We start from the raw sequence: 13,942 nt of genomic DNA, 5'->3' as shown, positions 1-13,942 counted from the left end.
TGGAGATCGCGTGACTCTGGAGAACTTTTAAGAATGTGTTATACTTTACAGTAATTTAATACTGTTACTTAAACTGAACTGAACCTGTTTTGTTTCATGTCAAACAATCATGTCGGTCTTATAAGCAATTACTATAAGAAACCCTCAGCAGAATTAAAATAAGCATGAACATGTAAAAGTGGGCTATTATACTTTCATCACAAAGTCATTTAAGAAATAATTTAACAAAAAAAAGACTTTATTTTTAAAAGACCATATGTAGCCAATGACAAGCAAAGTGAAAATTAAATACAGATTTATTTGAGCTGACACTCACACAAAGCACAGGTGAGAAGTGACTGGCCCTTGCCTACGATGAGCTTACTACACAAAAGAGACAGGCTTATGGACAAAAGACATTGTTCACTCCAAACTGTAAGGTTGTTCCTCCAAACACACATCCCCCAAATTTGTGTTGTGTTTCTCATGTTGTGTTTTTCCCAGTGCGATCAAAAACTTGACTTTAGGACCTACATGTTGATATTTACTGGCCCTTAGACCATGTCAGACTATCTAAAGGACAAAAAGCATGGACAATATGTAGCAAGATCAAGCTTTTGTCAGTTCCAGAAAAACTGACTTTTGATGCAAGGTTTTCCACAAAACACCAACAATCTAAAGATAAGGCAACATACTGACTGTTTTGATATAAACAAAGGAAATTAAACCCCATTGCATTATAGTGACACTAAACTTTGTAGATGTTTGTCTGATTTTCACAATAAATCCTATACAGGCAGCATATGGACAAACTCAATTATTTTTAAAAACAAATACAAAACAAGAGCGATCATCCGCAGGTGTTCCTGAGTCCAGGGTCAATGTGAACGACACATGATGTTGAGCTCATGGCAAAGACAGTGACAGGGCGGGTTAGGTGGCAATTCAAGGACACTTCCTGTCCACACACTGCTTTCCTCCCTCTTCGTACTCCTGTTTGGAGATCCACATCTGCTGGAAGGTTCCCTGGGAGACAGAGAAAACATGTTTAGTTTGTATACGTCAGGATAAAAACAGAAAAGAGAGGCAGAAACACATTTGTTTTGGAACGCACACACACCTAAAGACAAAGCTGTCGAGTAAAGTGGATGTGTGAACTTAAATACAGTTCTCATGCATTTTGCCACAGGTAATACAAAATGTTTTAAATATAACCTGAACACTACAAAAAGCAGTTTTTCCTTACTGAAAACAAGAATCCATCTATGTAATACGCAACAGAAAAAAATCCCCTTTAAATCTAAGGGTACGAATGCCACGGTGCTCCTTTGCCGACACCTTTTGCCCCTATTATGAAAAACATCAGCTAGTAGTAGCCCAATGGTCCTAGAGCCAAGTCACCAGCTCTGGAGTTGATGCTTTAAATCCCATCAGTGTGAGAGTTTCCTTTACCTCAGCAACTACTGTCATAAAGATTAAAAAAAAAGGTTGATATATTCTTAAAACACAGTTTCAACCGCTGTGTGTCCTTACGAGTGATGCCAGGATGGAGCCTCCTATCCAGGCACTGAACCGACGCTCCACTGTAGTGTTGTTGGCTATCAGCTTCAGCCTCATGCTCTGCAAATCACAGACAAACATGTCAAACTCTGGCAGGAAAGAGTGTAGTGTCCAGTGATATATTTAAAAGATCACAGCACACTAAGAAACTGTGCATAAATGAATACTTATGTTGTGAATTAAAATTTAATTCTCAAACAGCAGTGTACAGCAGTTTCACATGAAGACAACAAGCAGAACTGTAGTTTTAATTTACAGTCTATCCATTAATTAAAGATAAGATAATAACATTAAGGAGAATATGTCAGGAAGCAGTGGAATTAACTCACTGGAGGGGTTTTCTGGGAGAGTTCTCTGTTCAGTCGGTCTGTGAAGCCCTGAATGAGCGTGTTTCCTCCAGTCACCACAACGCTGCCATACAGACCCTGAGACATAAATCAAAGGTCAGCAAATGAGAGTTTCTGGCTTTCATTCATCTACATTCCTGGCGAGGCAAAATTGATCCATTTTATCTATTTTTTAAATCTATTTTAGTTTAAATGTTCAAGCAAGTTATCTGTACCCGTTCAGTCATTTGGAATTCATTCTAATTAGGAGCATCATTGAAATGGATAAAAGTTAAATTCAAGTGTCTCAAAGAACAGGAAACATATTTCAGCCATCAAAAAAAATTGCAACCCATGTTTAAAACATCTAGATAATCACCGGCCGGATGTCGATGTCACACATTCCCACGCTGGTCGTCACCACATGGCCAACTCCCAACATGGTGTTTCCAGACAGGCCCTGAAGTGATCAGAACAAACAAAAACACTACATTACACTTTCCAGAAACTAAGCCATAACACAAAAAACAACACATTTGGACACTTAAAACTTATTTAGAGCAGTATTCAGTCATAGAGTATGTTTAGCTACTTTTAGTGCCCTGTTACCCCCACAATTAAACTAATGGAGAATTCTGAGCCCACACACACACACACACACACACGCACACACACCTTGGCATTAGAGGGGTCAAACAGCCCCTCTGGGATCTTCAGCCTCTCAGCACCAAAGTCACAGTTGTAGCCGTTGGGCAGCTCATAGTGCACTGTGGGCATCTGTGCAGCAACCCTGATGAAGGGGGGGGGTACTTGCAAGTTAGCTATTACCTTTCACACGATATATATACTTTTAGCACTCAAACCTCTATAAAGCTGAGGGTTAAAGTAAAGGATGATGTACATCAAGCTGGTTATTATTGTGAAATAAACCATGACAGGTTGATAAAAACACCGCACTCCCTGGTCCATACATAGGCCAGAGCTAGGCATCTGTTGAACTGGAGTAAAACATATGTCTACCTAATGGACAGATTCATATTGCAAATAATATCTTACTGTTCATCATATGGCGAGTCCGACACCTGCAGCACAGATGCCTGGAAGTCCTGGATCACACACTGCAAACATTAAAAAAAGACGTGAAAGAAAGTTGACTCATTCAACAAAACACAATACATACCATACCAATCAAATCAACAATTCCTTTATTACTGCAAGGATACAACAAATGTAGAGGATTCTAAGAGTTTGCTGCTTACATTACACATGTAGTTGTGCCATGAGCGGGTGACTTGAGGTAGTTTCTCCTTTTTCTTCCAGCTGGCTGGGGATCCCTCCCGCACTGGATCCTGTAATGACAAACACCACGGTTGACATTGTCTGGTACGAAGGAAGATGACAATAAAAGGACGAATGCAGACTGTGTAGGCACATAATGTAAAAATAAATAAATTTAAAAAAGCACCCAGCCCACAAGTTAAATTCCCCTGGCAGAATTGTTTTTTGATTTTTTTGTATTTAATTTACAAACTTGGACTACAAGCTGTAGGCTGGTTCTTCATTATCAGTCAGTCAATTATCCATCAATTTATACTGTTTTACATGTATGTACATCCAAGAGTGAACATAGCTAACATTATGATCACCCTATTTAAAAAATGGATGTTATTATACATTAACTTTTATCTATATTATTTATTCAAACAGCCAGTTAATCAAATTTAGAGGCAACATTTGAAATCAATTCATACAGTGATAACAGGAAAAGAAACATTTCTACATCACTGTATGAATTTAGCATTAGTAAATGCATGTTTGTTCATTCAAGAGTATTTGTAAGACACTATCTTCACTTGTCCTGCACCCCAAACAGGTTCAAATTTACATGAAGTTAGATTCTCTGAAATGAGGTTTCCACACAAACATCTTACCTTTGATGCAATCATGTAAGGGGGGATTATTTCAACATTTAACTCTTGAAAAAGCTCCCTGCACTGCATGCTCATGAAGTCTCCAGCCAGGGGCGATTTGACGATTCCTGTCACAGAGAATAAATAACACATGACTCAAAAGGAACACAGTAAATCTACATGTTTACATATAATACAGCTACTCCACACTCTGTTTAAACTTGCTCAACTTGATACAACACTATGACCATAACGTGCCCTTAATGATCCCAAATTCTTCAGATTAGCAATCTGCCGAATCACTCTCCTCCTTTTGTTTCATTGCAGCTTCGACTCAAATGGCTTTGTAACAGGAAGCATTACATTATTATTCTACAATCTATTGTTCTTCCATCCTGAAATGCGATTGAAATCAGGCACCATTTACACAGAGGTATTGGAATCATAAGAGATTTACAGACTTGATGGCTCAATGAAAATTACTCTTGTCCAACAATAGTTCATAATGGTAACAGAAGCTTGTAATAACTGAATATTTGTAGGAACAGCCAGCTTGATTGTCAAGGCTGAGATGCAAGCTCCAACCAGCAGATGGCAACAGAAATCATATAAGATAAGAATATGCATCAATAAATGATTTAGGACTATAACATTTACATTAATCCTCCGAGGTGATGAATCCCCTCCCACCCTGGTTTATATGTAAACAAAGCAAAACCTGCTAGGAAGACAGATTGTCACTTCGATAAAAAAATTATGAATGATTTATGATAATTGGTCACCTTGCTGCAGGACGTAGCCGTCATGCACTGGAATTGCTGTGGTGTGTGTGGCTCCACTGTCCAGGACCAAGCCTGTAGACCGTCCATTGGCAAAGCTTGGATGCTCAGAGTAAAGGAAATGTAATACAGTTCAACATATAACAGATACAGACTTGTCATTAGAGAGACAGTACTCTGAAACCATTGTGCAACAGTAAAGGGACAATTAAATGACTCATTATTAATGACTCTATCCCATCCTTTTCTGGATGAAGTGAAATAGTAAAGGATACGCAGATAGCACAGCTGATTTGCAGAGAAAGAAGGCAGGAATGTTGTAATGTTCAAACATCAGCTCTGTTAGTTTCTCTCGTTTCGCTCGTGTGTTCCACTGCAGACAGAAAACAGAAAAAAGGCGGCTTACAACTGATTATTGTCACCACAACACAAGTTTCTCCATAAGGTGATGAGGATCAGCACAGGAAACAAACTCCTCACTTCAAATCCTCGCCTCACGATACCTTGATTACAGCTAAAACAAACCGCATCTCAAAATGTCAACAGCTACTATATGTATTTAACTAACAAGTTTATATTTTAAGACAGAACAGGACTTTAAAATACTAACTTTTAGAGGACTAAAATCTGGCTGATAAATTCAAACTATGTGAATACTGTTTGGCTTTGATACAATCACAGAATAAGTAGTGTTGTTCAGACTCCAGCTCGTACAAATGCTAACTCACTGATGCTTCTGACATGAGCACCGGATGTAGGCTGGGTTCAGACTTGAAGTGCATCTTGTAGGTGTGATCCAAAATGGCCTGGAAACTGTCCCAGTCCTCAACTGTAAACGGGGCAGAAGAGAAAACAAGGACAGGGCTTGTTAAATGTCAAATCACTGTCAAATTACTGCTGATTTACTATTTTTAGCTATTATATGGGTAAGAACAAAGGACAAATAATTACCAGTGCTTAACTCATGTTAAGCACATGTTACACACATATTCAAATTCCACATATAGTCTTGGAAAATAGTGTGCAGTTATTGGTGGAAACCGAGAACAATCCAAATATTTTCTTTACACATGTAGATATAAGTCCTGTACACAAACAAAGACATACCATGAGCACATAGCAGCTATGGAGGTCTGTCTTTACTTTATTTTTTGCTAAAGTCCTACAAAAAATTCAACGTCACAAAAAACGTCTATCTTTCATGATCATCGTTGCTGGGTCAGATGGTGGAGAAAATAGAGCAATGATGAGCTTTCTAAAGATAATAATTTGAGCACCAGGCACCAATGTTCCAGGTCAGCCCTCTGAGGGAGCCTGTGGTCCCACGGTGCTGTTCTGCTGCAATTAAGTTTGGTGTCACACTCGTCTCTAAATAGCCTCACAGCCAAACTCCACTGGACCAGATTCTGATGAGCATCATCAGCTAGGTCAGTGAACCGGAGCGCTTGTTTCATATCCGCTGCTGCCGATACTCCTGGGGTAACAGAAATCCAACACACCTACAAAATGTAGCACTGATAGCAGAGAATTTTGGCTTGGCTTTAAATGTTTTGGACAGAGCGGAAATGATTAGTCATTTACCTGATCGGTCATTAACAATTTTACTACAATTAACTGATTAACGATTCAAGCATTTATCAAAGACAAAGGCCAACATTCACTGGTTCCAGCTCCAGTTATTTCAGTTTAATTTAAGTTATTTGGATTTAAGTTATTTGAAAACCTCACCGTGGGCTCTGGGAAATTGTAATGAGCATCTTTCACTTTTTTGGGGGGACATTTTATTAATCAAAAGAGTAGTTGATAATGCAAATAATCATCAGTTGGAGCCCTAGTTTTGGATAATTCTAGTCAAATTGAGAAACATAATCTATTTTTAGCTAAATAACATTGAGCAGATGTCAGAAAAATACCACAAAAATCACAATCTGAGAGTGAAACTGAGCTTAAGACATGGGAAATATTCCAAGATCCAATAGTGATTTTTTTTAGGATAAAAGCTCTAGTTAAACAGCACCAAGGATAGCACTGGACATGTGACATACATTTGGCTTTGGATGTTCGACACATCCAAGATTTAGACAAGAACAAATGAGGATGGGAAAATATGATCACTGTCAGGCAGACATGGCGCTAAACCAAAGACGGAAAGGGGTCTGCCTTCCATCAAGAGGACACTAGACGGGAGGGCTCATGATAATGAGTTTCCTTGGTCTTCAAATAATCTCATTAATATTCATGATGAACAGCAGTCGTCTATACGTCAGTCAGGGTTGTGACGAGTTCGTCTACAAAGTCGGCTGTCTGGACCAAAACAGTCTAATTATGGATATGGATCGAGCAGACAGGATTATAAATATTCATTGCTCAGGTTTACGTCACAGACCATGACAGAAACGGTGCCATACACTTACACACAACCCATGTATGTTCACATTGGGTTGTATATTCTATCATTTCTCAGCACTGCACATACACAGCAGGAAACTTTGAAACAACCTGGTCAATCCTGGCAGTTAAGAAGATTTTAATGCATGAAAAAAAAAATAAATAAATCACACGCTATGAGTCAACACTCACTCATGCCATTCTTAAGCGGAGACATGACCTCCATGTTCTCCCTGGGTACCCTCAGCTGGTTGGTATCAATATAATAGGTGGTACCGCTCTGCTTGCTCTTGTCACCATCCGTCTCCATGGGCGTGCTGCCATCCTCTCGGTCAAGGGTGACACCTATCACCGTGGGGAAGTCCGCCTGAGCCGAGCCAAAACAAAACAGGGCGGAATACAGGTCAAGACACACACTCACACAACCTGGTTTACCAATAGCAATCATAACAACAAAAATTCTATAAAACCTTTATCAGAAGGTAAACCCCAACCCAAACAATGAGTGAAAAATTCCCCATTTTGTGAAACTATGAAGGCTGTTAGTTTTCTAAATAATCTCTGATATTCAAGTTAAGATCATTGGGTTTTAGACTGCCGGTCAACAAAACAAGACATTTGAATATGTCGACTTGGGCTCTGGGAACCAGTGTGATAGACTTTTGTGACATTATAAATGACGAATCAATTAATGAAGAAAATTATTGTAAGCTGCAGCCCTTATCAGGATCAATAGCATGGTTACTATAGCATGCTTTCACAGCTACTCTTTCCACAAAACCAGGAACTGTCATACCAACTATAACCTCACACATTAATGAGGTCATATTGTTATGGTGTGTGAAGATGATGTATGTATATTATTTTTGAAAACAAACAGGAAAGCAGAAGGATGGGGGGTTATGTGAAAAGATTTAGCATTATATGGCACATAGTTTACAAGAGAACTTAAACCCAGCAAGTACTCCAGAATGATCATAACTCAATTTATCCTGTCTGTCTCCAGGGTGACAGCCCTCATTTCTTGACATTGGCATACCCAGGAGGGAAGATGAAGATGCATAGAGGAAGAAAAGACACATAGTTAATCGGGTCATTTGAGTGATCCACTTACCTTGGGACAGTCTTCTCCTGCGTAGCCAGCTCTTACAGAGTATGAGCCAATGTCGAACACCAAAGCTCCAACCTCATCTGCAGAAATGAGAGAAGTGTTGTGAATTTGATTTAAACTGTAAATTTAACAATAATTTTCATAATGATCACAGCTACGGATGCAATGATATACAATATATGAGCAAACTATTGATGTCAGTCATTTTTCAGTTATATTTGCATTTAGTGTGCTTGCTTGTGCATGCTTATGTGTGAAAAAAGTATCCAAACGAGAGAAAGGTCAGTACAGTTTACTTGCTCAACAAATATTGTACATACTTTGAAAGACTCAATAAGAGTTTAAGTTAGGCCCCTAAAATGGATTTTTGCAATATATGTTTCATTGAATTGAGTATAGAAAGAGCAGTCCCTTAATCAACACCCCCACCCCACCCCCACAAAAATATTCCCATTCTACACACTAAAATGTAGAGTAAACACATCAGATATTTACACCTAGCCAACACTTTAAATATCCCCATTCTGCCACTGTATCTGCTGATGTCAGCTTGAGGCAGCTATTCTGGTATCTTCCAGTATTGTTCTAAATGCAAAAATGATAATGCCATTATGCCATTTTTGCGATCTTTCCTAATCAGAATCTAAAATACTTTATAAGAGTACGCCATGCCAAGTTTAACCTGTTTTGCACATGTATCTGTACTTATCAGTCTTATTAGTATTACAGCTGATACTTTAAATGCCCTTTGTAATGCATTTAACATCTTCTACCTTAAGAAAAGTACATGGTGTGAAGATGCAAATCACAAAGTGGCACTCTTCTATTTCAAGTTGGATGGTGTATGTATTAAAATTTTGCTTGAAAGACCCTTTCACCAATTCGCTACAGAGGCTGTTCTACTGGGTTTGTCAGATCTGTTACAGTAACTTAAACCAAGTATGTTACAATGTTATGATATTGTATTAAAGCTACTTGCTTGTACAAGGATCGCGTTGCTGAATGTAACTGACAAAAACAAACTATCTGAAATTTTAATTCTAGTGTATAGTTGTCATTACCATTGACAGCAGCATGAATGAACACTTTATAAATAAGTTATTTCACATCTGTGAAGTTCTCTCTTGGATATGTGAATGTCAGCAGAAAGGCAAACATGTAGCAAACTTAACGTTAAATACAACGTTCGCTCTTTAAGCTCAATTACTGTGAGATACTTCGAAACATTTCTCCACTTCTAAGAAAGCTATATTTAACGTTACCGTTACACAACCAGAATAGGATGTGTTCATGAGTTCGGCAAGCCCACATTCATTCATTTCCTTGCTAGTTAGCTAGGCGGTACGGGGTTGGTTTACATGACTGTTGCATAAACAAACTAAGCTTGAGCCACAACACGACGCCCTTTAGGTGTTAACAAATTAATATATTCTTAAACGCAAGGCGAATAGAAATGCTCGCAAGAATCTAGCTTTAGTCTACCACGGAGCTTGTTAAACGTTAGCACAGCTAGCATAGTTAGCTAACTCTAAAGCTACAAAACGGGACAACGTGGACAGTTGTTTTGTTATATTTTAATCATGAGATCACACTCACCGCCTCCATACACTCCGCCACTCATCCTCTAAATTATCGCAACAGCAACTTTCTTAATATAAGTTATTACAGCAGAATCACAACCGCTACGGTTAATCACAACAAAGGAAATTTGTTAGCATGGATCAATCTAACAAAGCAGGCGCCACACTGCGTAGAGGCGGCTGTCCAATCAGAATGCAGCACAGCATCGGTACTTCCGTTTCAGCTGTGACGGAAATATCAAGAGACTGCAGATACTTCCATGCTCTGGAGTGGACGTGGCTCTGCGAACTTGATATCAACGTGAGTGAACCACTGATTATAAGTGGCATACATTTACTTTGAATCATTAAACTGACGTGCAGATAGTGTAAGTGCAAGCTTTATAACAGCACGGTGATGTTTGTGAGTATAAAAAGCAGGACCTTGAGTCACGGTCGTTTAGACTCAACAAGATTGATCTCGACGACCATGTCACGTCATGCTGCAAAACTACCAACATCGGCATAGTGATATGCATAATTTAAAAAAAATGCTAACCTGAAATTATTCTTTTGGTTTACATTCAGCGATACTGTCGGTGTTAATTGTCTTATTTCTGTATTATAAAACATCAAAAGTTCAAGACAAGTGTCGACAGCCTCATGCATGTCCGAAGTTGGATTAAGTGCGCAAGCGCATAGGGTGGATATGGTTGAGTAACTTTAGCTTGAGTCACTTAGAGCTATGGTTATATAACCCATAGACTATTTTGAATGAAATACATACAACTAAAAAGTTACTATTATAACCAGTTACAGTCCTAATACACATTGTTTAACTTGTGGCTTATGTTTTATTGACTTTCTGCTATATGTATTTGATATAAAGTTGATATGAGAATATCAGGCATTTTCACAATTGGACTATTCAATATCAGAAAATAGGGAATATTACATTTTTGCAGAGCCCAGGGTGACCTCTTCAAATCGCTTGTTTTGTGCCACTAACAGTGTACAAAACCCAACGAGATTCAGTTTATAGTTTTATCAATATTGTTGTTGATTAATCTTATGTTAATTAATTGATTTAACGACTCAGGTTTAATAAGCAGTCTCTATTCAACACCTGTTGACTGTCCTCATTCCCTTTAGCACATGTTCACTGTATCCTGCATTGGACTATAACGCAGCTGATGCAATTTTTGGAAGTTATTTATTAATTTTTAAATTGAAAGTTAATTATTAATCTAACAGCAGTTGACAGAACTGAAGCTGAAAGGATTAGTATGGCATTAAATTAATAAGCTATCATTTTGATAATCGATTAAGTCATTTATCAAGGATAATGTCAAACATTCTCTGGTTCAGGCTTCTCAAATGTGAGGATTTGCTGCTTTTCTCATTTTTATATCATTGTTAACTGAATAGCTTTGAATTATAGACTGTTGATCAGACAAAACAAAACATTTGAATACATCTCTTTGGGCGTAGGAAATTGTGATGAGCATTTTTCACCATTTTATGCAATTTTATCAACAATTACTCGATATATTATTTTTATTTTTTTTAAAACGACTAATTACGATTATTCGTTAATGGCAGCCCTAGACAGAGCTAGATCATCTGATCCTTGCAGTGAGACTGTTCTGTCAACAATTATTTACAGATGTTCTTCAACCATTTTTAAACTTGTAAGCTTAATTTTTAACTTTGTTTGCTTCCAGCACCCATGCAGCGCTGCCTGACTCTGACCCTTGCCCGGCACAACAGGCTCATTTTGAGAAATAAATTTGCATCTGTCCACTGCCAGCAGTCAGCAGCCATGTCAGGTCTCCTCATCAACCAGCCCAAATACTCCTGGCTGAAAGAGCTGGGCCTGTCTGAGGACAACCCTGGTGTTTACAACGGGAGCTGGGGAGGCAGCGGGGAGGTCATCACGTCATACTGCCCTGCCAACAATGAGCCGATTGCCAGAGTAACCCAGGCAACTTTGGCGGAGTATGATGAAACTGTCCAGAAGACGAGGGAGGCTTGGAAGATGTGGGCAGATATACCAGCTCCCAAAAGAGGGGAGATTGTGAGGCAGATTGGAGACGCGCTCAGAAAGAAGATTAAAGTCCTCGGGAGCCTGGTGTCTCTAGAAATGGGCAAGATCTATGTTGAGGGAGTGGGAGAGGTTCAGGAATATGTTGATGTCTGTGATTATGCTGTTGGTCTGTCTAGAATGATTGGTGGGCCCATCCTGCCCTCAGAAAGACCAGGCCATGCCCTGATCGAACAGTGGAACCCAGTTGGTCTTGTCGGCATCATCACTGCCTTTAACTTCCCTGTGGCTGTCTATGGCTGGAACAATGCCATCGCTCTGACCTGTGGCAACGTCTGCCTCTGGAAAGGAGCCCCAACCACACCTCTCACAAGTGTTGCAGTTACCAGGATTGTGGCTGAGGTGCTGGAGCGGAACAACCTGCCCGGTGCTATCTGCTCCATGACCTGCGGAGGCGCTGATATCGGCACAGCCATGGCAAAGGATGAGCGTGTGGATCTGGTGTCGTTCACTGGCAGCACCCATGTTGGCAAGATGGTGGCCATGATGGTGCAGGAAAGGTTTGGTCGTAAGCTGCTGGAGCTCGGTGGAAACAATGCTATCATCGTTTTTGACGATGCTGACCTGAATCTTGTGGTGCCTTCTGCTGTCTTTGCATCGGTGGGAACCGCTGGCCAGCGCTGCACCACAACCAGGAGACTGATGCTGCACGAGAGTGTTCACGACACAGTGGTTGAGAGGATTGCCAAGGCCTACAAACAAGTCCGCATCGGAGACCCCTGGGATCCCAGCACCCTGTATGGGCCTCTGCACACCAAACAAGCTGTGGAGCAGTATCTGGCAGCCACTGAGCAGGCCAAGCAACAGGGTGGCACTCTGGTCTGTGGAGGAAAGGTGATGGACCGCCCTGGAAACTACGTGGAGCCAACCATCATCACAGGGCTCGCTCACGATGCTCCCATTGTCCACACCGAAACCTTTGTCCCCATACTCTATGTCCTCAAGTTCAAGACAGAAGAGGAGGCATTTGCCTGGAACAACGAAGTCCAGCAGGGCCTCTCCAGCAGCATCTTCACCAAAGATATGGGTCGGGTTTTCCGCTGGCTGGGGCCAAAAGGATCCGACTGCGGCATCGTGAATGTCAACATTCCTACAAGCGGAGCTGAGATCGGAGGAGCCTTTGGTGGAGAGAAACACACAGGAGGTGGAAGAGAGTCGGGCAGTGACTCATGGAAGCAGTACATGAGGCGTTCAACCTGCACAATAAACTACAGCAAGGATCTTCCTCTGGCCCAGGGAATCAAGTTTGAGTAAAGCCTTCAGGTGGTTTGTTGTTTAAGCGTTCAATGAGCCCAAAAGGACAACACTAAATGATTTAGTGGCAGTGTTGCCTAACAAATGCTACACATTTGTCACTGCATTTGTGCATTCAGAAAGGTCAGTTTTAATTTCACAAAATTGGAATAATTTTGCATCTGTTTAATTTTTCCTGTATCAAATCTATGTCTATGGTTGTTGCATTAGATATTAATCCTGGTTTTGAAATAACAGTTTGAACATTTAGTGTTTAAAGGTGAAATACTTTTCCCCAAAATGGCTGGTGTGCACTTTTCTACAAGCACTTAGAAAGTGAGTTTGAGTGCTAGATGACTGTACCGGATACTTTATACTGTATAAAAAAATAAACCTTACCTTTATTTTGGAAGAAAAACTGGGGTGGACATTATTAATGTGTAGATTCAATCATTGCAGTGCAAATAGCATTTGAACACAAACTGCTTAAAAATCTTGTCAAGTTTTCCAAGATCATAAACACTTCAAGGTTAATAGAGGGTAGCTGGCTGTTAGCATCTCCTTTACAGCATTATTATACTGTACTTTGCATCTAGAGTACCCTTTTAAGAAAGAGTCATGCTGTGCTTTCCAGGCAATAAAACAATGTTGATTTGTGGACTTGGCCGACCTATTCTTTATAAACATTTATAGAGAGTATTATTGCAGCCTGGTAATTTTTATGATTCTTAGTTTTCCCATGCGTCACCCAAGCATCACAAACCACTGATTTAGGCAAACAAAAAATTAAAAATGCAGCGAATATTCATAGATGAGGGGAAAAAATGTGTCTGATTTGGATTTTGTGTCACTGTGTGAAGTGAAATAACAACCCCCATACATTCCTGGTGCAGCCTTGTTCTGTGTTTGGGAAATGACACTTGAAATCCTCTGTCATTGCTTGTATTTTAAAAGCAAAGACTTAATTGTGACTTTTTAAGATTACAACCAGTT

The 13,942-nt window shown here is 39.8% G+C and overlaps 2 protein-coding genes across 2 annotated transcripts; one reads left to right on the top strand and one right to left on the bottom strand.

Moving 5' to 3' along the window:
* Positions 1-217: 217 nt before the first annotated feature.
* On the bottom strand, positions 218-9,785 carry actl6a (actin-like 6A). Its single transcript, XM_044200070.1, has 14 exons — positions 9,650-9,785; positions 8,057-8,133; positions 7,135-7,309; positions 5,283-5,383; positions 4,830-4,927; positions 4,558-4,652; positions 3,797-3,903; positions 3,125-3,214; positions 2,922-2,983; positions 2,541-2,655; positions 2,245-2,325; positions 1,869-1,964; positions 1,513-1,599; positions 218-1,005 (listed from the first exon to the last, which is right to left on the bottom strand). The coding sequence occupies exons 1-14, from the start codon at positions 9,672-9,674 to the stop codon at positions 925-927; spliced, it is 1,290 nt and encodes a 429-aa protein (XP_044056005.1). The 5' UTR covers positions 9,675-9,785; the 3' UTR covers positions 218-924.
* Positions 9,786-13,367, top strand: aldh7a1 (aldehyde dehydrogenase 7 family, member A1). Its single transcript, XM_044200069.1, has 2 exons — positions 9,786-9,934; positions 11,337-13,367. The coding sequence occupies exon 2, from the start codon at positions 11,342-11,344 to the stop codon at positions 12,968-12,970; it is 1,629 nt and encodes a 542-aa protein (XP_044056004.1). The 5' UTR covers positions 9,786-9,934; positions 11,337-11,341; the 3' UTR covers positions 12,971-13,367.
* Positions 13,368-13,942: the final 575 nt, after the last annotated feature.

This window comes from Siniperca chuatsi, linkage group LG6 (genome assembly GCF_020085105.1).
Source record: "Siniperca chuatsi isolate FFG_IHB_CAS linkage group LG6, ASM2008510v1, whole genome shotgun sequence".
Taxonomy (NCBI): Eukaryota; Metazoa; Chordata; class Actinopteri; order Centrarchiformes; family Sinipercidae; genus Siniperca; species Siniperca chuatsi.
The sequence above is the reverse complement of the archived record's forward strand: the minus strand, read 5'-3'. Positions and strand labels throughout refer to the sequence as shown.

What these genes read in the sequence shown, in the direction of transcription:
- aldh7a1 (XM_044200069.1), top strand. Translation starts at nt 11,342, where the DNA reads ATGCAGCGCTGCCTGACTCTGACCCTTGCCCGGCACAACAGGCTCATT.
- actl6a (XM_044200070.1), bottom strand. Translation starts at nt 9,674, where the DNA reads ATGAGTGGCGGAGTGTATGGAGGCG. An exon ending in GGCACAACTACATGTGTAAT is followed by an intron (nt 2,984 to 3,124) that starts GTAAGCAGCAAA and finishes TAATGTTTGCAG; the next exon opens with TGTGTGATCCAGGACTTCCA. An exon ending in TCTCCCAGAAAACCCCTCCA is followed by an intron (nt 1,600 to 1,868) that starts GTGAGTTAATTC and finishes TGTGATTTGCAG; the next exon opens with AGCATGAGGCTGAAGCTGAT.